At 42.8% G+C, this 24531-nt stretch overlaps 1 protein-coding gene across 5 annotated transcripts; it reads left to right on the top strand.

Annotated features, from left to right (window-relative positions):
* Nucleotides 1-1503: 1503 nt before the first annotated feature.
* On the top strand, nt 1504-24273 carry myo5c (myosin VC). 5 transcript variants are annotated; one of them, XM_029115045.2, is made up of 41 exons: nt 1507-1703; nt 2344-2454; nt 3580-3751; nt 3885-4029; nt 5460-5616; nt 6311-6454; nt 6702-6783; nt 7306-7413; nt 7839-7945; nt 8603-8868; nt 9393-9507; nt 9723-9863; nt 10092-10214; nt 10584-10667; nt 10899-11030; nt 11265-11362; nt 11795-11881; nt 12415-12526; nt 12857-13068; nt 13383-13548; nt 13862-14008; nt 14266-14524; nt 14697-14760; nt 15033-15213; nt 15495-15588; nt 15676-15739; nt 15827-15907; nt 18019-18199; nt 18357-18450; nt 19204-19264; nt 19672-19840; nt 19919-20003; nt 20103-20201; nt 20559-20713; nt 21140-21229; nt 21373-21523; nt 22029-22216; nt 22503-22600; nt 22859-23036; nt 23226-23306; nt 23450-24273. In XM_029115045.2, the coding sequence occupies exons 1-41, from the start codon at nt 1677-1679 to the stop codon at nt 23603-23605; spliced, it is 5265 nt and encodes a 1754-aa protein (XP_028970878.1). In that variant the 5' UTR covers nt 1507-1676; the 3' UTR covers nt 23606-24273. The 5 variants fall into 5 exon arrangements, with proteins under 5 accessions (XP_028970880.2, XP_028970878.1, XP_028970877.1 ...); XM_029115044.2 differs by having other exon boundaries at nt 19201-19264; XM_029115046.2 differs by having other exon boundaries at nt 1508-1703; nt 9426-9507; nt 19201-19264.
* The last annotated feature ends 258 nt before the right edge of the window (nt 24274-24531 follow it).

Here is a 24531-nt window from a genome sequence, read left to right as displayed (position 1 = left end):
CTTGCATAAATAAAAACTTAGAATTGTCATACAGTAGACACACATAAAGAGAAAGCACCTGGCATTGAAGATGTCTGGGCCCTTCATTGCCAACACGTTCAGGAATGTGAACGTTAAGTACAGTACTGACCACAAGGTGAGGGATTATACCATCCTGTTCCTGTAGGATATAGAAACTTGAACAACAAAAATGAAATATTTCTTCTAATTATATTCATACACATTATTGTTTCCAGTCATGTTATTTCCTTCAGCTCTATACTGTACTAATATTATAGACCAATGATATGAAGAGAGGACTCATTTAGAATGGTGATTTTACCACCACAGTGTCTGACTGATTGGTTCTGTGTTGTTAACCCTCTAGGTACTGGTATTAACCACAGCCAGATCCAAATTAAAGACTCCATAATAGGCTGATTAGATCTATCAAGTGTGTATGTGGTATGAAAAGGAGAAGAAAATGCTGCTTGAAGTGATTCTTACGCATGTCAACATCCTCTTTTGAGGATCCTCTTTTCTGTACTCACTCACTGCTCATATTTAATGTTTTGTTACTTCATTTTCCACTGTTCAGATTCTTAGCTAACGAGCGGACAAAATCCTACGTTATAACCAGGGTTGCCAGACTCACTGACAATATAGGCCAAATCACCCACAGACAACAAAAAACGCACACTGTCATTAAAAATAGCCTAATTATGTGGGAAAATTGCCCATCTGGCAACGCTGGCTACACTCCCACGGTCACAGATTGGTCGATCATACATTGTGGAATCATAAAAAATATAGATGTTTATCACTTCAATGTCAATTACATAGTATGTAGCAAATAATCATAATATTATTTTATTCTACTTGCTACACCTATTTCATTCATAAGAGAAACTTACTGGGGGCCCATCTGATTGGTTGCCATGGGTGCGCGCAACGATCAAAGCTCCGCCTCTGAGTGACTGTCTTATACACAAATGTAGAACTTATCTAAACATTTATATTGACATTTATCACTGTCTCGGTCAACTAGAAGCAGGGAGATTAGTAGAGTTCTCAGTTTGGGGAAGGCCCCATCGTTCATCGGTTTAACCAACCTCTAAGTGATGAGATTTCTCGTGTTCATCTTTGTATCACAAGTGGCAGGTTTCTGAAGGAAAAAGCACGGGGAAAGAAATGGTTCAGGTGGTGGGATTTTTCGTAAATTATGTGTTCATCTCCCGGATTTTCCCATGGGATAGGTTAAACGAGAAGCCTGAGTGAAAAACGTTCTAATTCTATCTGGTTAAGGGCGTCTGCTGTAAATGACTCAACTGTCAGTGTCCCATTCCCACACTACAGCACAGCGCTATCTGTATGCCACGGGATCACCCTCACAACAAAACGCCTGCTGAGGAATGAATCCGGTTTCTATTGTTGTACGAGTCCTTGTTCAAATGAACACACCCGGAATGTCAAGCGAAACATCGCTTCTGTCACAAGACTGATGGGCGGGGCCAAGGGGAGCAAAGTCCACCGCGCAGGTGAGACGGACGCCTGAAGAATTTTCACTGGATTTTCACTGAAGAATTTTCACTGGAGCACTGCTGGGCTTTACTATGCAACTACATCGTAATAAAATGCGCAATACAGTATCGGAAAACAGTATTGTAGGTTAATCGCACGGATTGTTATGCTTTACCATGGCTTTGTCGGAACTCTATACAAAGGTGAGGAAATTACACGAAAGAGAAAGTAATAGCGTGTTTTAACTCATTAAATCTTACTGTACAATCTCCATCGCTTTGTTGACACCTGTTGGAATGGTTACAGATTCGGATTCCTTTACAGTTCATATTGTAATCAATCACCGGCTGCTTTTACGATGACATGATGACAATAGACCCTCTATTTGAGTATAGTTCCAAAGATTACGATTTTGTGTAACACACCAAAGTTAATTTTAATTTTAAACTAGTGATTTCAGCATCCAACAAATAGCATTTACACTGGATATTGTCATGCACAATTTCAGAGAATACACCTGTCTTGAAATCCTTAAGTTGGAATTAAAAAAAAATGGTATGCAATGTGCCTGAGCTTGGTCTAACATAAACATATAAAGTGACATATGGTAGCACAATCCCTGTGAGTAAGAGTTTCTGGGACATCTTACCAATAACAGTTTACATTACAATTAATACATTTAAAACTATTGCATCTTTTAAGGAAGCCGTCGGTATAACTGTGTAGGCTACTGGCCTTTAATATACCAACATAAAAAATATGGCTATTATTATTCTGTTATTAATGGTTCACATTAATTTCACGAGACATCACTGACACCAATTAACCCCAAATCTCTTTCAGTACAACCGAGTGTGGATACCCGACCCAGAACATGTCTGGAAGTCAGCAGAGATTCTCAGAGACTTCAGACCGGGCGATGAAACGTTAGAATTGCAGCTTGAGGATGGCGCTGTGAGTACTATTAATGAACATGGACTATGTACAGGTGCTAGATCCCGATTTCAGCCAGTTTTCCTCAGCTGGAAAACAATCCTGCTGTTACAGGGAATTGAAATTATTATGTGGATTATAATAACATTTTTGTAAGGGATTTTCGAAACGAGAAATCAAGTCTTACAAAGAGGAAATTTCATTGGTAATGTTACTTCAAAAACGTTCTATCGTCACTAAACGTTTTAAATGTATTATAGGGTAACTTGGGGGGAAACGCCCACCTTGAACCAATCAAAAATATTGAGCAATTCATTCAATACCAGTGCTAATTGATAGGCTTATTATATTAGATGTTAATATATGCTCAGTAAACTAGCTATTCAATGAAAACCACTTATATTAGGCTATATCTTGATCTTTTGTTATATTTCAGCAACATTTTTGTTATAATGTTGTTATATTTTGCCAATATATTCTCAGGAGATAAATACCCCCCAGGGCATTTTGCCCCAAAGGAGAGGGGCTTTTAGCTCCAAACATGATCACCACAAATAATAGGTTTGCTTTAAAAAAGTATTATGATTTATTTCTCTGATCAAGTGGATTACTTAGCCTTTCCTATTGACATAACAAAAATCAGTTTACAGGTCTAACTTCATCACATCACATGACAATATTTTCTAAATGACAAAAAATAAGATCAGCTTACATCAAAATCGTTTTTGTGGAATTACTTAGTTGAGATGATTCAACAACATTGTGTAGATGAACAAGAATAGTGGCAATAATAAATATGCCATTATTTTGTGGTTTGGTGGAGAATTACAGGGGTGGGAGGTGTTTAACCCTGGGAGGCGTTTAACCCTGGGAGGTGTTTAACCCTGGGAGGTGTTTAACCCTGGGAGGCGTTTAACCCAAAGCCACCCTTTTGTGGGAGGGATGAGAAAGGACACTTTCTGCACAATAAATGTGCAAGGTCAGTCTGAATGACAAGACAAGAACAATACATTTGAAACATACAACAAGCCTGTAACAAATTACAAACGTAACAGATTACAGTGTAATTTGATTGGGCAGTACATATGACATCACACTGTTTTGCTTGTGAAGTTCCATCAAAGAGTATCTCTGCTTATATTGTAGGAGATCCTGTACCCCCTGGACACAGCTAGTCCTCAGCTCCCACACCTACGGAACCCTGACATCCTGGTTGGGGAGAACGACCTCACTGCTCTGAGCTATCTCCACGAGCCAGCCGTACTGCACAACCTCAAAGTGCGCTTTGTGGAGTCTAAAATCATCTACACCTACTGTGGTACTTAAAGAAATAATGGAACTGAAAAGTCATACCTGGGTGTAGAGTTGCAGATCTGGCTTTTGTGTAAAAATATTGTGATTATTGGCTGTGGTTATTACCTTTTATAATGTTTTATTACATCAACGTTCAGGCATCATCCTTGTGGCAGTTAATCCTTACAAACAGCTGCACATCTATGGAGATGCGGTCATCCATGCCTACAGTGGACAGAACATGGGGGATATGGACCCTCACATCTTTGCTGTGGCCGAGGAGGCTTACAAGCAGATGGCCAGGTACTACATGCAGAAGACGTGGCATCTTGTTATGTGCATACCTATCTTTATCTTTCTATATTTTTATTAGTCACAACATGAATGGGTAGGCTACTCTACATTGTTATATTGAAAAAGGTTAATGTGAAACACTTTGGACCACTCCAGCACATGTCAAGTGCCAATTAACGTTACCGTATACCAGAGGTGTCACTAGGAGCACAATACATTCTGGGCTAAGCCCACCCCCTTGCCCCGCCCGGGACAGGAAGTACAGCGTTTTGAATGTACATGCTGAAAATGTCGTTGTATAGGCTAGCAGCCTACACATCTACATTGTCATAATTTGCGATTAGAATTATAGATGAATAGATCAGGGGCTATTTTTGTTATTATTATTTTTGTTCCAGCTGAGATCCAGGGCTATTCATAAAAGATCCGGAGCTACTCATAAAAGATCCGGGGCTACTCATAAAAGATCCGGAGCTACTCATAAAAGATCCGGGGCTACTCATAAAAGTGCCGGGGCTATAGCCCCAGACACCCAGGGCTAACGACGCTACTGCCGTATACTGTTGCAAATGAATAAGTGACAGCTCCCGCTTAAGTCAAGCACTAACTATGGTTCCGAAGCTCAGTAAAAGAAAAATGTGTTAACACATTAATTTTGACAGCCCTATTACATATACATATACAGCTCCAGAAAAAATTAAGAGACCACTGCAACTTTTTCTGTCTTTTCCAAAAAACTCAAGAAGGAACTCTTAATTTGAACCCTTCTGTTCCTCACTCAAAACCATATTTTTCCACTTTTTTGGAAAGGAAACAAAAAGGTGCAGTGATCTCTTAATGTTTTCCGGAGCTGTATATATATAAATATATATATAAGACCATGTTGTGAAGAGACACACATCAGGTCTTGGGTATAAAAATATTTTAAGAGACCTTGAATATCCTTTAATGCACTATAAAGACGGTTATTAATAAGTGAAAGGTCATTTTCACCACTAGGACCCTGACCAGGTCAGGACATTTTTTCATACTGGAGGACAGATCTTGTAGAACACTGACCAGAGAGACCACCAAGAGGCCACTCGCAACATCAACAGACCAATAAGCTTTGTTGGCAGGACTGAAAAAAGTCTGTGTGACAACATCCCAACATCCCATGTAGTCTGCCAAATCTGAAATGCAAAATGTTCATCTAAATGCAAAACATAATGTTTAGGGAAACATCAGACAAAGAACGCCATCTTTTTACTCTCAAACATGGTGGTGGCAGCATCATGTTATGGGGATGTTTTTCATTGTCAGGGACTAGGGCATTTTGGATCAAAGGAAGAGAGCAAAGTCCTTAAGGAAAAGCATGTCTGCTGTATATATTGAATTTCTATTAAACAGATAAAATGTTTGTATACCGCTACTCAGATACTTTGAATACCCTTTCTTAGGAACAACAAGAACCAGTCTATCATAGTAAGTGGTGAGTCTGGAGCAGGGAAGACTGTGTCGGCTAGATTTGCCATGAGGTACTTTGCCATGGTCAGCAAATCAGGGAGCAAAACACGTGTGGAAGACAAAGTTTTGGCCTCCAACCCAATTACAGAGGTATGTAGTAATTCATGAGTTCTACAGGAGAGATTACTAGTATCGGCAGGTTGCTGGTATGAAATTCTACGTGCCTTTTTTGTGCTTTAGGTGATTAAACGCTAAACGGCTGCCCCTCTGAATCTTGTGTGTGTGTTAGGTCCATGGCTATGTATACATGTGCAAACCTACATTCCCAGTTGTATGCATGTCCATTTACCTAAATTTAGTAACAAAGAAAAGAAGCAAATTGGTTCTGAGAAGTATTTTAGGGCTGGTCCCCACTAGTTAAAAAGCTTTTGGTTAAAATGTACAACTGGGCATAGTTTTTGATCGGAGTTCCTGGAAGTTTTGGCATTTAGGGTTACGGGTTTGGCATTAGGGTTACGGGTTTGGCATTTAGGGTTACGGGTTTGGCATTAGGGTTACGGGTTTGGCATTAGGGTTACGGGTTTGGCATTAGGGTTACGGGTTTGGCATTAGGGTTAGGTTCAGACACAAGGTTTTGGATGTTGAGGTTAAGGTTATGATACGTTTTAATGGTATAAGATAGAAAACTCAAATGTCTATGTTTTCGGTACCTCCAAGGATAGACAAACAAATGTTTGTGTGCAGAACATCAGTGTCCTTTTTATTGTTTAACAGTATTGTTCTCCTCATCGTATGTTAATCTGTCAGTTTAGGTGTTTGACCAGCTGTCTTGTTCTTCGCCCAGGCAATAGGGAACGCCAAGACAACCAGGAATGACAACAGCAGTCGCTTTGGGAAGTACACAGAGATCAGCTTTGACAAGAGATATCAAATCATCGGGGCCAACATGAGGACGTATCTCCTTGAGAAATCTAGAGTGGTCTTCCAGGTCTTACACTGTCTGTTTATTCTCTTGGTGTGATGTTGTGGTGTGATACTGTACATGGTTTACAACACTGTGAAGTGTTATGGTCATAATCGTAAAGACATTTGTGAATCATTTCTAGCCTTGTCCCAGCATGCACTCTCTACTGTAATACTTTATGGATCAGAGTGTCTGTTAAATGAGGTAAATGTTAAATGGTAAATGTTAAATCATCTCCTGTCCATGGTAACACAGTTTATGTTCTGTTCAGTCAGAGGGTGAGAGAAACTATCACATCTTCTACCAGATATGTGCCTGTGCCGACCAGCCAGAGTTCAAGAGCCTGAGACTTTGTGAGTGTTTGAACATGGAGTGCAAACCCTTGGGGCTGAAGTTCTCTGATACTGTACTTAATGTAAACATTTTGCCACTGTATTTACTGTAGACATTCTGCTACCCGTATTTAGTGTAACTGTTCTGCTACTTTATTTACTGTACATTTTCTGATACTGTATTTCCTGCGGATATTCTGATACTATATGTACTGTAGACATGATGCCTCTGTGTTTACTGTAGACATTCTGCTACTGTATTTACTGTAAACACACTGATACTGTATTTACTGTAGACACTCTGCTGCTGTATTTCCTGTTGCCATTCTGCTGCCCTATTTACTGTAGACGTTCTGCTACTGTATTTACTGTAAACACACTGATACTGTGTTTACTGTATACATTCTGCTGCTGTATTTACTGTAGCCTTTCTGCTACTGTATTTACTGTAGGTTGTGCAATATTTGGATGATACAGCCTCTGAAAATAATAATAAATATAACATAACTGGTCATCAAAGTGTGTGTATGTTTGTCTCTCCAGTAAAAGCTGAGGAGTTCTGTTACACCAACATGGGCGGGAAGACAAGTATCGAAGGGGTGAACGACAAGACAGACATGGAGGAGACACGCAGGACCTTTTCTCTGTTGGGTGAGTCTGTATTTACTCACTGCATTTTATTTTATTTATCCAGGAAGTCAGTTGAAAGAAATAGGATCAAGATACTGTAAGACTCCGCAGTGTGATCACAATCACACTGAAATCGAGATGTATATAGTTATAGTTTACTCTAGTGTTTTTCACCCCTTGCGAAAGGTTCCTAGACATACAAAACGCTGTCCCCTGCAACTTAAGCACCGCAGATCCTCAGTGTTACAGCATGGTCACTACATTTTTGTGCTGTTCTGTCGGATGCAAAAGAATTGTCCTGAACGAAATGAATTCTGCATATCGCTATGCTTTTCAACACGTCGTTCTATTTCTATAATTCCATCAGCTCACCTAGGAGTTTTGATCTAGACCGTACATTATTGTGCAGCCCCAGCTGAAAATGTCCTCTTCGGTCCTCTCTACAGGGTTGACAGAGGACTTCCAGGCTGATGTGTTCAAGGTGTTAGCTGGGATTCTTCATCTGGGGAATGTAGACATCCAAAGCGTTGGGTCAGACAGATCATCAGTTAGCGTAAGTTTTGTCTACGTGATCTATTGGAATAAATCAGCTAGATATGTTAATTTGGGTCCCTGTTAGCTTGTGCCAAAGTAGCAGCAGTTGTCAATGGGGTCCATAAAATAAATGTAAACAACAGTAACAACACACCTATTTCTGTCACTATGACCTTTACCCTGGTTACTGACATTCTGTAATGGTTCAGCCTCCTAAAACCGGCTCAGTGGTCACTTTCCTGTTATGATTTACTTGAGCCAATCATCTTAGGAAATACGGTATAAGTCGAGTGCCCTTCCATTCTAAATATGAATGCTGACTGTTAATATTGAACTTCTTTTATGACAAATAACGTTGTGTTTGGTCAAACGTTGTGTTTGGGCTGCTTGGGCTGCTGTTAATAGTAGCCAATTGTGTGTGTATGTGACTCATGACAGAGTCAAATTTACAAGCCTTCGCACTGCAACAATATTTACGCAAAAGGCCAGTCAATACTACAGAACCAGAACCAACCCCATCAGTACAACCGAACCACAAACAGCCCTGTTTCTCCTACAGAACCAGAAGCAACCCCATCAGTACAACCAGTAGCGTATCACCGTCAGCCACTGACACCCACCCCTTCTCTCCCTCTCACTCCCACGCACACCCCCCCCTCACCCATCACTCCCCCAGTCCAGTGACCCCCATCTGGCAGTCTTCTGCGAACTCCTCGGAGTCAGCCCCGAGGGTGTCACCCGTTGGCTGTGCCACCGCCGGATCGTCATGGTGGCAGAGACGGTGGTGAAGCCGGTGCCCAGGGAGCGTGCGGTGAACGCCAGGGATGCCCTCGCCAAACAGATCTATGCGCACCTTTTCGACAGTGTCATCCACAGGATCAACGCAGCCCTGCAGGTCCCGGGGAAACAGCATACCTTTATAGGAGTACTGGACATCTACGGGTAATTGGAATATACACTCAATTCATAGACCGCCGCACATTTTGAAAAATCAAATGATCTAATAGTTCTTAAATTAATTGCAAATATATAACCGAAAGTAGTCGATTGCCTGAGTTTTCGTCCACTTTGCTGTGACGCACCTGAATGAGCTGTGGTGCGACCAGTTGTGTTCACAAGTCACTTAATTAGTTGAATAGAGTTCACCTGTGAGTTCACCTGTGAGTTCACCTGTGAGTTCACCTGTGTGTGCACAGTAGTGCAGTGGATGCAGTGCACTACTACATAACTGACCTAAAACAACCTCATGAAGTATCATATATGTCGTGAGTAAAACCTTGAAATCCATCGTGTCTGTTAGGTTAGTTAGGTAAGTTACACAGCATAGTGTACAGTATACATTGCTGTCTGTTAAATTAGTTAGGTGAGTTACACCGCATAGTGTACAGTATACATTGCTGTCTGTTAAATTAGTTAGGTGAGTTACACCACATAGTGTACAGAATACAATCATCCTCTGTTCACAGTGTTTCGGGTTATTTTTACCCTCTTCCCCTCAGCTTCGAAACGTTTGACATTAACAGCTTTGAGCAGTTCTGCATCAACTACGCCAATGAGAAGCTCCAGCAACAGTTCAACCTGGTATGTACTCTCCGGTTCCCAGCGATTGACATTAACCAAGTTGCTAATTAACAGTGTGATAAATGAATTAAATTAAAATTTAACAGAGCTTCTGAGTTTCCGGGAACATGGTATCGTAATGTCCCTGATGCTCATTGTGCTGAAAGTAGGACTCTTCTTCCCCAATCAGGTTTCACTGTGTGGACTAAGACAATTCTGCTGTGTCTCCTCTGCAGCATGTGTTTAAGCTGGACCAGGAGGAGTATAGAAAGGAGGACATTCCCTGGACGCTGATAGACTTCTATGACAACCAACCTGTCATTGACCTGATTGAAGCTAAGATGGGCATCCTGGACCTGCTGGATGAGGAATGCGTGGTAAGACCAAATGACAAATTGCATGCTTGTTTTTCTGTGACCGTACAGCAGGGAAGTAAAATGAAGGCTTCCGTGACTTTTTAGGCATAGATTTATTTTATCAAAACCTCAACCCAACACCGTTAACTTGGACATAGCCCTAATCTCACTCAGGAAGTTCAACTCCTAGACCAGCATAGCATATGGATTTGTGTTTCTGGTACTTCCTGCTTTGGCCTCTTTCTCCAGTTCCCCCAGGGTGCAGATCAAAACTGGCTTCAGAAGCTGTATAACTATCTGGCCGACAACCCTCTGTTTGAGAAGCCCAGGATGTCCAACGAAGCTTTTATCATACAGCACTTTGCCGACAAGGTGATGTCAGACACCTCTATCCACACACACACACACTACACTTTTACTGACACCTGTGACTGTCCTATTGTTGTATAAACATGTTAGTTCCCCTGTTGTTTTTACATTGTCCGCTGCCAAGCCTGTATGTTGTTAGAATGTTTGCTGTTGTGATCCTATGTGGTAAAGCAATGTTTTTTGTAGGTCGGATGTTTCTGGTTGTGGGCTTGGTTTAAATGTTTGTTTTGGTTGTAACTGCTGTCATCTGTTTCTCTTTACTTAATCCAGGGACCAGCCCTTAGGCCTCCTGCCAAATGAATTGCCTTGTAAAATGAAGGTAAAAGAAATATAAATAAACACATACTCACACTGAAAACTGTTCCTTTACAGGTAGAATATCAATGTTGGGGCTTCCTAGAGAAGAACAGAGACACACTATATGAAGAGCTGGTGGACACTATGAGGACCAGTAAGGTATTGTCTGCTACTCTACTCTATTTATTAACATGTTACTATTATTTAATTATGGGCCTGTAGCATGTATATACTTTATTAAGATAATATGTAATATGCTTATTAAAATCCTACTATTAGTACTTAGATATAAAATCCATAAAAAATAAATTGCAGTTTAATTACCTTTTCTTATACTTTGTTCATTCTATTCTGGAATGTTTGGTTCTTTCTATTCTGGAATCCTACCAGTTTCCTCTCCTGGCGAACTTCTTTCTGGAGGAGGAGCCAGGGGGATTGGGCAGCAAAGGTATCAAAGTGAGGTCAGCGCGACCCGTGGTGAAAACAGCCAATAAGCAACTCAGGACAACTGTGGGAACTAAGGTAACCGGCGTATTTGCATTGCTTAGAGATTACAACCAAAACCAACTACTGTGCAATGCTTTCAGCAGTGTGTCTAATGATTAATAGATGGTTAATAACTCTCAGTTGGGACAATGGAAGATTGCTTATATTAGAAAACGCTTGGGTGATTGTCTTCATCAGGATCTTTTCACAAATGGTGTGTGTGTGTGGTCACCATCGGGATTCTCCACTGAACACTGGTCTTTTCTCCAGTTCCGCAGTTCCCTGTACCTGTTGATGGAGACTCTGAATGCCACCACGCCTCACTATGTACGCTGCATCAAGCCCAACGATGAAAAGATGCCATTCGAGTGTGTATAAAGTCTTAAGAGATAGATGCAGTTTATCTACTCAAAAGAGCCCATGAAGCAAGCTTTGCAGAATTTACAGTATGAAATTAACATTGACCTCTGTAGCCTCTGACCCCATCATTATATAATGTAAAAGGCCCCCGAAGGTCTTACAGTCGGAAACATCTCACTTGGATCCTTTGTTTTGTGTTTGCGTTTACATTGCCGCTTTAATAACTGAAGGTCGTTGTGTTGTGTCAGATATGACTCCAGGAGTGTTAATAATTGAAGGTCGTTTTGTTGTGTCAGATATGACTCCAGGAGTGTTAATAACTGAAGGTCGTTTTGTTGTGTCAGATTTGACTCCAGGAGTGTTAATAACTGAAGGTCGTTTTGTTGTGTCAGATATGACTCCAGGAGTGTTAATAACTGAAGGTCATTGTGTTGTGTCAGATATGACTCCAGGAGAGTTGTTCAGCAGCTGAGGGCCTGTGGAGTCCTGGAGACTATTCACATCAGTGCTCAGAGTTACCCCTCCAGGTGACCATGACCAGTACACCCACCTCCTTCTACAGAAACACAGTAGTTAACTCTACTGACCCCCTTTTACAGTAACACAGTAGTTAACTGTACTCACCCCCTTCTACAGTAACACAGTAGTTAACTCTACTGACCCCCTTTTACAGTAACACAGTAGTTAACTCTACTTACCCCCTTCTACAGAAACACAGTAGTTAACTCTACTGACCCCCTTTTACAGTAACACAGTAGTTAACTCTACTGACCCCCTTTTACAGTAACACAGTAGTTAACTCTACTGACCCCCTTTTACAGTAACACAGTAGTTAACTCTACTGACCCCCTTTTACAGTAACACAGTAGTTAACTCTACTGACCCCCTTTTACAGTAACACAGTAGTTAACTGTACTCACCCCCTTCTACAGTAACACAGTGATTAACTCCACTCATTAATCAACTCTGCTCATTAATCCTGTAGTTAACTCTGCAAACCATCAGTGACCGTGAAGAAATGAGCTAAATCAAGTGTGATAGAGTGCATTTTGATTGACAGGTGGACGTACATAGAGTTCTACAGCCGCTACAGTATCCTGATGAGCCAACAGGAGCTAGGCCTCAACAACAAGAAACAGACCTGTAAGACAGTGCTACAGAGGCTGATCCAGGTGAAGGCAGGACATATGCAGGATATGGAGGCAACAGGGGGGCCTGGTGGTTGGACATGTGCAGGATATGGGGGCGACAGGGGGCCTATGGATCCATGTCACGCTAATACAAATTATTCTCAGAGGTTTTTGTTCTGAATTAAGACTAAGCTTATTGCAGCATTTAGGTGAAACATTTCCTCTAGACTCTAGATTGCCCCCAGAAATGCTGCTCTTCCTTACTACCTCATTGGGGAATCGGATGTTTCTCGTGTGTGTATTGATGTGAAACTGCACTTACACTGATTCATTTTACAAAGATTTCTGACATCAGTAACCTGTAATCTCCAGGACTCCAACATGTACAAGTTTGGCCGGACCAAGATTTTTTTCAGAGCAGGTCAGGTGGCGTACCTGGAGAAGCTGCGATTGGATCGCCTCAGGGGTGCGTGCGTGACCATCCAGAAGCACGTCCGGGGGTGGAGACAGAGAACCAGGTTCCTCTGCATGAGGGGCGCGGCCATCGTCCTCCAACAGTACGTCCGCGGGCAGAGGCAGATACGGTGCGTATTGTCGTTGTGATGTCACATCCTTTCAGTTAGATCAGTGCTAGCGGACTACAGTGGATCCTGCCCTCAGGGTTTTGGATGGAAGATGTAGTATTAAGTAACTCGTGGCAGGCCCGGCTCCATGGGGGGGCCAAAGCCAGGCATTGCCCCTCCGGAACTGACTCTTGGACGGGTTCCTTTAAACAAACTTTCTTTGTGTCCGAACTGTGATTCACAGACTGGCTTCATTTAATCGTTTTTTTAATTTTGTGTCTTCACTGGCTGATTATAGAAATGGGTTTATGAATCTTCCCTCTCTGTCTACTCAGTAAAACGGTGACAGCTGCTGCTTTGAAGCAGGGTTGGGCCGCTGTGGTCATCCAGAGGTACTGGAGAGGCTACCTGACCCGACAGATTTATACCATGCTGCGCAACTCTACCATCACGGTCCAAGCCTTCACTAGAGGCTGGCTTGCACGCAAACGCTACAGAAAGGTACTGGGCCTCAGTATCAATAGATCTCATGAAGGCTGTGGCAATCTGCTGTCCGATCAGAGGCATTCGTATGTTGAATACATGTCAGTGGCGTGTGCTTGTATTAGGGGTCTTTTGGGACTTTTTGTTTGTGTATTTGTGTGTGTGTATTTTCATACACATTTCATTCTGTGCATGTGTGCCTTCACCTTTTAACCTGTCTGTTTGTTTCTGTGTGTGTCTGTTTGTTTCTGTGTGTGTCTGTTTGTTTCTGTGTATGCCTGTTTTTTGTTTTTATTTTGCTGATTGTTGTGTGTTACGTAACACCACTCAGATGGTGGAGGTGCAGAAAGCCCTGGTGTTGCAGAAGTATGCCCGGGCTTGGTTGGCCCGGAGACGCTTCCAGACTCTGCGTCGCCTGGTGCACAATGTTCAGCTGTCCTACAGATGTCAGCAACTCAGGAAGAAACTGGAGGATCAGGTACGTTACCATAACCAGCAGAGCACTGAAGAAACTAAAGGACAATGGTAAGAACGTTCTGTTTGCCAGCACAGCACTGACCTATAGCTTCAGAAGTGTTGATACTAGGACCTTGATACTACCGATCGTAGTGGTTTGCAGTTATTCTGGGTCTTGGCTCAAATATCTTAGCCTTAGCTCAAAATCTTTGCAAAGGTCATAGTCTTTGTAATTTCTTAAGTCATTTGGTGAAGAAACACGCCTTTGTGTATTTCCAGGGCAAAGAGAACTGTGGGCTGTTGGAGAGGCTGACCAGTTTGTCCGGCGCTCATGCCCAAATTATAGACAAACTCCATGGCCTTGAGGCACAGCTGGAGAAATCAGCCAAGGAGAAGGCCACGCTTGAGGAGCAAGTGCAGAAGGGCAAGGAGGATGCAGCTAAAACAATAGGCCAACTTCAAGAAGACAAGGACGGGTTGGTGGTGGAAAACCAGAACTTGGAAAAGAAGCTTGCCAAATTAGAAACAGAAATGAAAGGTATGTGAATATCCGATATAGGCTCTTGAATTTTTCGCGACATTATACAGGTGTTGTGGTGTGTCTAGTCTGGTTGATTTGCAGTATATGGTCCTTGTCCATGGAGCCTGACAGGAGTGCAGAAAACAATACAGTTGTATTATCATATATAGTGTGTAACATTAATTTTCAGACAGCTTGGATCAAATCAAAACAACTCTCAAAGAAGATCTGGAGCGAGAAGAAAGATTAAAAAAGTAAGAGTTGCTTCATGGAAACAATTTTCATTCTTGTGAGCCAGGCTAAACCAAGCCCAGTTACTCATCCATCATAGTTGTTGGAATGTTCTGGAAAGAAACGGGGAGAATATTCAAGCCACTAAATTTCAGGTTGGAACAATAGTGTCAAAAGAGCAATATATTGATGTAGTTGTATGTCAGGATTGCAAAGAACTAGCAGATTCTTAATGTATTATTGGTTCATTTAGGATGTATTTATTCACTGTTAATTACTTGGGGGGGGTTGTCAGGATTGCAGAAAACAACCTTGAGCTGCAGAAGGAGGACCATGAGAAGGAGGTGGAGGTGGTCAGGGAGGAGAACCGCAGGCTGAAGGAAGAGAGGGTGCGGCTACAGAGACAGTTAGAGGAAGAGGCAAAGGCCAATGGGGACCTACAGGACCAGGTCATACAGCTCAGCAAGCACATCAAGGTGAGGGTTCAAAGGTCATACAGCTCCAAAAAGCATGTCAAGGTGAGGGTTCAAAGGTCATACAGCTCAACAAGCACGTCAAGTTGAGGGTTCAAAGGTCATACAGCTAACCATGTCAAAGATACAATAGGGTTTACAGGTCATGCAGCATATGTAGTTACATCATAGTTAGGGCACAGAGCAAAGGATAAATGTCCACCTTCTAGGTAGCTTTTAAGAACATTGTTTTGAACAGATCATCTGAGGCTTTACTAATCAAATCGATTGTTTTCTATTTCCAGGTGATACCTGACTTGCGTAAAGATCTTCACATCCTCCACACCCAGAGAGTTGATCTGGAGCGGAGAATGAAGGAGCAGTCAGAACAAGTCAGAGGTAGAACACAATGCACCATCTGTGGGAGACGGCATGTTACCGTTGTTTTGTAAATGTAATGTGTGTGCCGTTTATCTCTTTGTACAGCCAAGATAAGTGAGATAACAAGAAAACTTCTTGGTGGCGTGGTTGAAGAGGAAGTCATTGCCAAGTATGATCCTACTTCATTATGATTATAAAAATGTTTAGAAGACTAAGGTGTGTCCTTACAACTCACGCTTTATGTTGTCATTTAAAGGTTGACAGCTGATGGTCCGGACCAGGTCTATGAAGTAGGGGATCTGTTGACTGTCTTTGATGGGCTGCAGAAAACCACCAGGTTTGCCAAACACCTTTAACCTTTAACCTTACTGATATTTGTAAGCTACTGGTGTTGTTAGCAAGGGAGTGACTACTGAATGGTATTAAATTATCCAAATGTTCGTAAATGGTACATGAATGATCCGGTGTGGCTCAGTTGAGGAAAGTAGTCGCTTCTGATAAGAGTACCTGCTAAATGATAAGAGCCCCTGCTAAATGATAAGAGCACCTGCTAAATGAAAAGAGCCCCTGCTAAATGATAAGAGCACCTGCTAAATGATAAGAGCCCCTGCTAAATGATAAGAGTATCTGCTAAATGATAAGAGCCCCTGCTAAATGATAAGAGCACCTGCTAAATAAAAAGAGCCCCTGCTAAATGATAAGAGCACCTGCTAAATGATAAGAGCACCTGCTAAATGATAAGAGCCCCTGCTAAATGATAAGAGCACCTGCTAAATGATAAGAGCCCCTGCTAAATGATAAGAGCACCTGCTAAATGATAAGAGCCCCTGCTAAATGATAAGAGCACCTGCTAAATGATAAGAGCCCCTGCTAAATGATAAGAGCCCCTGCTAAATGATAAGAGCACCTGCTAAATGATAAGAGCCCCTGCTAAATGATAAGAGCACCTGTTAAATGATAAGAGCCCCTGCTAAATGATAAGAGCACCTGCTAAATGATAAGAGCCCCTGCTAAATGGTAAGAGCACCTGCTAAATGATAAGAGCCCCTGCTAAATGATAAGAGCACCTGCTAAATGGTAAGAGCCCCTGCTAAATGATAAGAGCCCCTGCTAAATGATAAGAGCACCTGCTAAATGATAAGAGCCCCTGCTAAATGGTAAGAGCACCTGCTAAATGATAAGAGCCCCTGCTAAATGATAAGAGCACCTGCTAAATGGTAAGAGCCCCTGCTAAATGATAAGAGCCCCTGCTAAATGATAAAAGCACCTGCTAAATGATAAGAGCCCCTGCTAAATGATAAGAGCACCTGCTAAATGATAAGAGCACCTGCTAAATGATAAAAGCCCCTGCTAAATGATAAGAGCACCTGCTAAATGATAAGGGCACCTTCTAAATGATAAGAGCACCTGCTAAATGATAAGAGCACCTGCTAATTGATAAGAGCACCTGCTAAATGATAAGAGCACCTGCTAAATGATAAGAGCACCTGCTAAATGATAAGAGCACCTGCTAAATGATAAGAGCCCCCTGCTAAATGATAAGATCACCTTTGAGCACCTGCTAAATGATAAGAGCACCTGCTAAATGGTTAAAAAGTACTAGCAAGCATTCTGTTCTCCCAGTTAGACTTGGTCACTGTATTGCAAGTTGAAAACATGACTCCGGAGTGACTCCTCCTTCAACTCCTCACGGCGTGTCGGGTGCTCCTTCAACTCCTCACGGCGTGTCGGGTGCTCCTTCAACTCCTCACGGCGTGTCGGGTGCTCCTTCAACTCCTCACGGCGTGTCGGGTGCCTGCATGCTGAATGAAGGTGGACAGTCTGATAGGCGTTTACTTTTGCTGACGTTCTGGTCAAGCGAAGAGTGTGATAAGAATCAGGAAAGCTGGGAAGCAGGGGTGGGTGGGGCATGTTTCAAGAGGACACATACCGATTGGGAGTGCCTGTGATAAGACGAGTTCATTCTGTAACTACGCATTGGATACCATGAAATTGTTGGAAAAGTTTCAAAAATAGATTTTTAAAAGGACTAACAAGAATCCAAATGTTTGGGTCCAGTGGAAATGACTGCCGTCTGTCCAATGGCAATGCCTGTTGTGGTCCAGTGGGAGTGACTGTCTGCCGTCTGTCCAATGGCAATGCCTGTTGTGGTCCAGTGGGAGTGACTGTCTGCCGTCTGTCCAATGGCAATGCCTGTTGTGGTCCAGTGGGAGTGACTGTCTGCCGTCTGTCCAATGGCAATGCCTGTTGTGGTCCAGTGGGAGTGACTGTCTGCCGTCTGTCCAATGGCAATGCCTGTTGTGGTCCAGTGGGAGTGACTGTCTGCCCTTCTGTCCAATTGCAATGCCTGTTGTCGTCCAGTCCGAGTGACTGTCTGCCCTACTGTCCAATTGCAATGTCTGTTGTGGTCCAGTGGGAGTGACTGTCTGCCCTTCTGTCCAATGGCAGGGTACTGGAGACCCACCAGAGAGAGCAGAAGGAGGGTCACGACAGCCAGGTGAAGGGCCTGACGTTCAAGATGGAGCACCTCCAGAATGAAAACAACCAGCTGCTGAAACTGTTCCGTGAGAAGACGTCTGTCAATGACAGCATTTCCCAGGAGGTGGCGAGGCTCAATCAGGACAATAAAGTAGGAAGGAAGACAAAGGCATACACACTGTATTTTAGACAACATGCTCTAAATATAATAATAACAACAAAACAATAACAGCAATAATAACAACAATGAAAACAGTAATAACAACAATAATAAAAATATGAATAAGTGACAAGAGCTCCATGTGCAGGTCATACCGGAGCTGAGACAGCAGGTGTCGGAGCTACAACGACATGAACGGGAACTGGAAGTCCTGCTGGAGGAGCAGGCCAGAGAGATGACTGGTAGATACACGAAGTACACACTCACTTCAGCCAGAGGTGTTAGAGTCAATCCCATCAGAGGTGTTACAGTCAATCCCATCAGAAGGGTTAGAGTCATTCCCATCAGAAGGGTTAGAGTCATTCCCATCAGAAGGGTTAGAGTCATTCCCATCAGAAGGGTTAGAGTCATTCCCATCAGAAGGGTTAGAGTCATTCCCATCAGAAGGGTTAGAGTCATTCCCTTCAGAAGGGTTAGAGTCATTCCCTTCAGAAGGGTTAGAGTCATTCCCTTCAGAAGGGTTAGAGTCATTCCCTTCAGAAGGGTTAGAGTCATTCCCTTCAGAAGGGTTAGAGTCATTCCCATCAGAAGGGTTAGAGTCATTCCCTTCAGAAGGGTTAGAGTCATTCCCTTCAGAAGGGTTAGAGTCATTCCCTTCAGAAGGGTTAGAGTCAATCCCATCAGAAGGGTTAGAGTCATTCCCTTCAGAAGGGTTAGAGTCAATCCCTTCAGAACGGTTAGAGTCAATCCCATCAGAAGGGTTAGAGTCAATCCCATCAGAAGGGTTAGAGTCAATCCCATCAGAAGGGTTAGAGTCATTCCCATCAGAAGGGTTAGAGTCAATCCCTTCAGAAGGGTTAGAGTCAATCCCATCAGAAGGGTTAGAGTCAATCCCATCAGAAGGGTTAGTTAATCCCATAAATAGGATTAGATTCAATCTGATTCTTATTAGTCAGTTAATTGAAGAAATTCAATTTCTCTATTTTTATTAGAAGAAATGGATGAGATTTCAAATGATCTCCAGAGAAGGCTGGAAGAGGAATGCTCCCAGCGAAGGTACAGTACAGTGGATTTATTTTCTGTTGCGGTGCTACTATACCTGATTCCACCAAAACAAATCATGGAGTCCTTCGCTAGGTGAATCAGGTCTTGGGCTCCCAATGGAGGCGTTTGGTGTGGTATATCCTGAAGCCCTGATGTTATGGGAAAATATGTTAATAACAATTTCGTTTCTTTTAAATGTATATGTTAAAAGCGGTGTACCTTGCGATAGTGTGTTCATTTTGTGCGATCACACGTGAACTCACAGTCCCAATTTAGTCCCTAATGCATTCGCAAAAAAATCATACCAACTGAGCCACACAGGACTTCTGTCAAGACATCATTAAGCCTTACAAGTTCCAACAGTCAGTACTTATCTGATTTTAAAAAACGCCAACGAACAAAATGTTTTTTCTGCTCAGGCTGTTTGAGCAGCAGGCTAAGGAGGTGCAGCGGGTAAAGGAGGAGTTGGAGAGGAAGGTGGAAGAGCTGGTGGAGGAGAAGGAGGTGCTCAGGAGACAGAACCACACAGAGAGCGAAGCCAAGACCAGATTCAGTCAGGAGGCGGCACGGCTCACTGCAGAAAACATGGTCCGTCTGCACGTGTGGGTGCATGTGTGTGGCCGTGTGTGTAATCTACTCCTTATGACACTTTAATATGTTTTCCAGGACTTTGAAGAACAGTTAGATATGAAGGACAGGTTGATAAGGAAACTTCAAAGTCAAGTCAAGAGTCTTCATACCTCAGAAAATGGTATTATCAATGATTACTTTCCAAGAGTAATGTACATTCGATCAAGTTTTTTTTTTTTTTAGCTCAGTCTGAATTTGTTTGTTCTGTTTCCTTCTTAAGCCAGTAAAACACCTGTGGCCACTTTGCCCAAAGAATACCTTGGAATGTTGGAGTACAAGAGGGAAGATGAACCCAAGCTCATTCAATACCTCATTCTGGGTAACTTTTACCTCACTACTTTTGTTGTTGTTTTTTGTTGTTGTTGTTTTTAACATTGTTTGTGTATCATGTGACCACACCGGTATATATTGTGTTAAAAGGAGCTTACAGACACCAAACAATTGCCACAAAGATATTGTGACATCTCAAACAGCAGTGGTGAACAATGCATGCACATTTGTAAAACCATTTTGATAGAGGGGGAAAGTGCTACTTCAGAAACATTTAAGCAATGGCATTTTTGTCTGTCTCGTATGGGCCTTGTGTTCAACCCCAACATGGCTGCCCAGTTTCCCTCCATATGTGTCTGTTAAACCGGCCCATGTTAGTAACTGTACTAGTATCGTCTCCCGTCAGATCTGAAACCCAGAGGTGTGGTGGTGAATATGATCCCCGGCATGGCCGCCCAGCTGCTCTTCATGTGTGTCCGCCACGCCGACTACCTCAACGACGGAGCCAAGCTCAAGTCGCTCATGAACGCCGTCATCCGTGGAATTAAAGGAGTGATCACGGTAAGCACTGTCATCAGTGGGATTAAAAGAGTGATCACAGTAAGCACTGTCATTGGTGGGGTTAAAAAATTGATCACAGTAAGCACTGTCATCAGTGGGATTAAAAGAGTGATCACAGTAAGCACTGTCATCAGTGGGATTAAAAGAGTGATCACGGTAAACACTGACATCGGTGGGATTAAAATAGTGATCACGGAAAGCACTGTCATCGGTGGGATTAAGAGTGATCACAGTAAGCACTGTCATCAGTGGGATTAAGAGTGATCACAGTAAGCACTGTCATCGGTGGGATTAGAAGAGTGTTTACAGTAAACAGGTCCAAACAGTCTAAACGGAGACTGCGAGCCAACAAAAAAACTGTAATTCAGTCAGCGCACATCCTGTCACCTTTGTCATTCTAGTTGGTGTTTTTTTTTTTAACCTCAGGATCACCAGGAGGACTTTGAGCTGCTGTCGTTCTGGCTGTCCAACACATACCAAATGCTCAACTGTCTGAAGCAGTACAGTGGAGAGGAGGTACAGTAGCTGGGACTCCTTTTTGTACCACACACCAGTCGCTCCCAGCCACAGATACTCAGTTGGGGATATTTTGGATATTTTAATTTAGCTACTTAATACTGCCTGAAACCGCTGTTGTTTTGTCCAACATTTTCTTGCAGGAGTTCATGAAGCAGAGCTCACCAAGTCAGTGTAAGAACTGCCTGCATAACTTTGACCTGTCTGAACACAGGCAGATCTTCAGTGACCTGGCCATCAATATCTATCACCAGTTCATATCTGTGATGGAGAAGGCTCTTACACCAATGATCGGTACATTCAGCTCCTATTCTTTTTGCACTGTTCTGAACCGAACTGTTGGCTAGGATGTGTTATTTTCACATTGTCCATTTCTGCTCAGTACCTATTGCTGGACGTGAAACAACAGGCATTGTACTGCTTAAGAGGTTTTAAAGTATAACGTCCTCCACTGTCCCGTCCCCTAGCAGACTTCGACAGAGGCCAGCTCAGTTAAAAATGCTTGGCTAGTTTAGCTTAGTGGTGCTTTTCTTTTTCAGGTAAGGATGACTGAGAAACAAATTCTAGATTTACATCAACGGCCAAAGGAGCATTACAGTTAACTGCCGTCCTCAGGGACATAACCACAGATTAGTTTCAATCTAGTAACCTTTCAGATGCTGTTCAGAATGATTAGGCTACAATGCTGCCATAGTAGCTAAGTACTGTAAAATGTAATGTTTAGTGTAATGTAATGAAATTGACCTTTATCATCAAGATGACACATCTGATACACTCATTTGGTTCTCTTTGGTTCCAGTTCCTGGTATGCTGGAACACGAAAGCATCCAGGGGATATCCAGTATGAAGCCCACCGGGTTCCGGAAACGTTCCAACAGTGTCTACGAGGACCAGGAGGTCTACACCATCTCCTCCATCCTGCAACAGCTCAGCCTGTTCCATCAGGCTATGAGTCAACATGGCATGGATGGGGGCCTGGTCCGACAGGTAGGCGTAGTTGGGAAGAGTGTGCGTGTGTGTGTGTGTGTGTGTGTGTGTGTGTGTGTGTGTGTGTGTGTGTGGGTGTGTGTGCGTGTGTGTGTGGGTGTGGGTGTGCGTATTTAAGAATTAACTTCAGAGTACACTCCCTTCAACACCAAAGACGGCGTGTTCCGTAACTGTCTATTCATGGACCTCTAGGGTTTTTCGTTTCCATTCAACTTGTGTCGATGTGAATCTGTGTGGGCCGAAGCATGTCTGTTTGTTGACACTGTGTTGCGCGTTGCCACAACAGGCTGTGAGACAGATCTTCTTCCTTGTGGGCGCGGCCACATTCAACAACATCCTGCTGCGTAAAGACATGTGCTCCTGCAGGAAGGGCATGCAGATCAGGTAGGGGGTTGTGTGTGAGTCTGTGCTTGTGTGCGTGTGTGTGTGTGTGTGTGTGTGTGTGTGTGTGTGTGCGCGCATGCGTGTGTGAAACGTGCACTTGTGTCAGGTCTACTTACACAAGTGCAGAGAAAAAGGGAGAACAAGTGTGAGAGATGGAAAGTGAAATCCTATCCAGCAAACAGCAAAAGGTCTCGCAACATTTGCCCGGGCGCTGTTCCAGTGGTTTCCCGCGGCTGATGCAACCTGACGTGTGGGCAGGTGTAACATCAGCTACCTGGAGGAGTGGTTAAAGGAGAAGGACCTGCTTCAGGGCTGCGGTGCCATGGACTCCCTGAAGCCTCTGTCTCAGGCCGCTTGGCTTCTGCAGGTCAACAAGACCACCGAGGACGACGCCAAGGAGATCATAGAGCAGTGCTCTGAACTCAACCCCGTTCAGGTACGTTCCACGGCTGACCTAATTGATGGGAAAGAAAGTGGTTGTTGGTTCAAGTCCACGTCCGGGAATAAATAGGGATTGACTGGAGGGTTTTTGGTTTCAGATTATTACTGTTCTGTGCCACACTTTAAAGTCAGACAGTCAGTTCAGACACTAACTCAAGACAATATTTTTTAACTCCACCTCTAGATTGTCAAGATTCTGAATTCCTACACACCCATTGATGATTTCGAGAAAAGGGTCGCTCCATCATTTGTTCGCAAAGTCCAGGTACGTGATATAGGATATTCTCAAAAACTTTCAAATCTGTTTGAAAACCACAGTTGTACTGTACAAACAGTAGAGCTGATGATCCAATGTGTTTCAATGGACTTTTCCTGGCTTCATGACTGGTTTATTTCCTTTGGTTCTAGGGGTTGCTCCAGGATCGCGAGGGGGCATCCTCCCACCTGATGCTGGATATCCAGTATCGTTTCCAGGTCACGTTCCCCTTCATCCCTTCCTCGCAGGCCCTGGAGCACCTTCAAGTACCATCCAGCCTCAGACTGAGCTTCCTCACAAGGATCTAACATTTGACCAATGACCTCTAAACTCTGACCCTTCACCTCATCCCCCCAGTCTCTGAAGCTCCTGCTACCACCACCCAGCCTCAGACTTGAGGTTTCCTCACCAGGATGAAATTACCTTTCACTTCTGACCTTTCACCTCGGGGAAGTAACATTGAGGTTATAGAAGTGGACTTAAAGGTTGCTGGTTTGAATCTCAGGGAGGACATCACAGACGGACTGCATCAGGGGCGTTGCTCTGCATCTGACCTTGTGCTGCTTTCAGCCCTGTTTCCCCTTTACAGGAACCATGGCTCCAAATAGTCTTTTAAAATTATACATTTTGTAATACATTTAGATGGCAATGTTGAGATGATGCCTGAATAATTTGTAATGTAAAAGACAAATTCTGTTTTGCCAAGAACAGGTTTAAGTTAATCAGCAAATCTTGTACTGTTTTTTAACAATTTGTGAGATCATGTTTTGTGTGTTCGGTGTGTCCACCAAATGTTTTTGACCACCATGCACACAGGAAATAAAATACACCTGCTCTTCTTTTTTAAGGATTTGTTTTAATCATGCCACATGAAAGTATTTTTTTCTTACATTTTGTCTATTCAAAATGTAAGATATACAAAATATATAACAACATATCTAGAATGAATTACATTTGAATAAATTGTTTTATCATGCACCAATTGATGTGTTTTCTGTTTCCCATTCTAAGATTTCTTAGGATGTTTTTACACTTGGTTCTTTTCAGCCAAATTTTTGGATAGTATGAACACTCAAAAGGAACTCAGACCCCTTAAAAGAGGTCCCAAAACAAACTGAACTGAGACCACTTCCTGTTTGCCTTTTTTTTAAGGAATGTGAACAACAAGCTTTTCTGGTTCATTTGGAGAGGCATCTGCACTACGCCCTTTGACCCTTTAGGTCTACCAAACATT

This window comes from Esox lucius, chromosome 19 (assembly GCF_011004845.1).
Source record: "Esox lucius isolate fEsoLuc1 chromosome 19, fEsoLuc1.pri, whole genome shotgun sequence".
Classification (NCBI taxonomy): Eukaryota; Metazoa; Chordata; class Actinopteri; order Esociformes; family Esocidae; genus Esox; species Esox lucius.
The sequence above is the reverse complement of the archived record's forward strand: the minus strand, read 5'-3'. Positions and strand labels throughout refer to the sequence as shown.

Excerpts from the sequence above, each read along its gene's own strand:
- myo5c (XM_029115044.2), top strand. The coding sequence starts at position 1,677 with ATGGCTTTGTCGGAACTCTATACAAAG. Across the intron at positions 15,589-15,675 it reads GCAGTCAGAACAAGTCAGAG|CCAAGATAAGTGAGATAACA; the intron begins GTAGAACACAAT and ends CTCTTTGTACAG. Across the intron at positions 19,265-19,671 it reads GAGGAATGCTCCCAGCGAAG|GCTGTTTGAGCAGCAGGCTA; the intron begins GTACAGTACAGT and ends TTTTCTGCTCAG.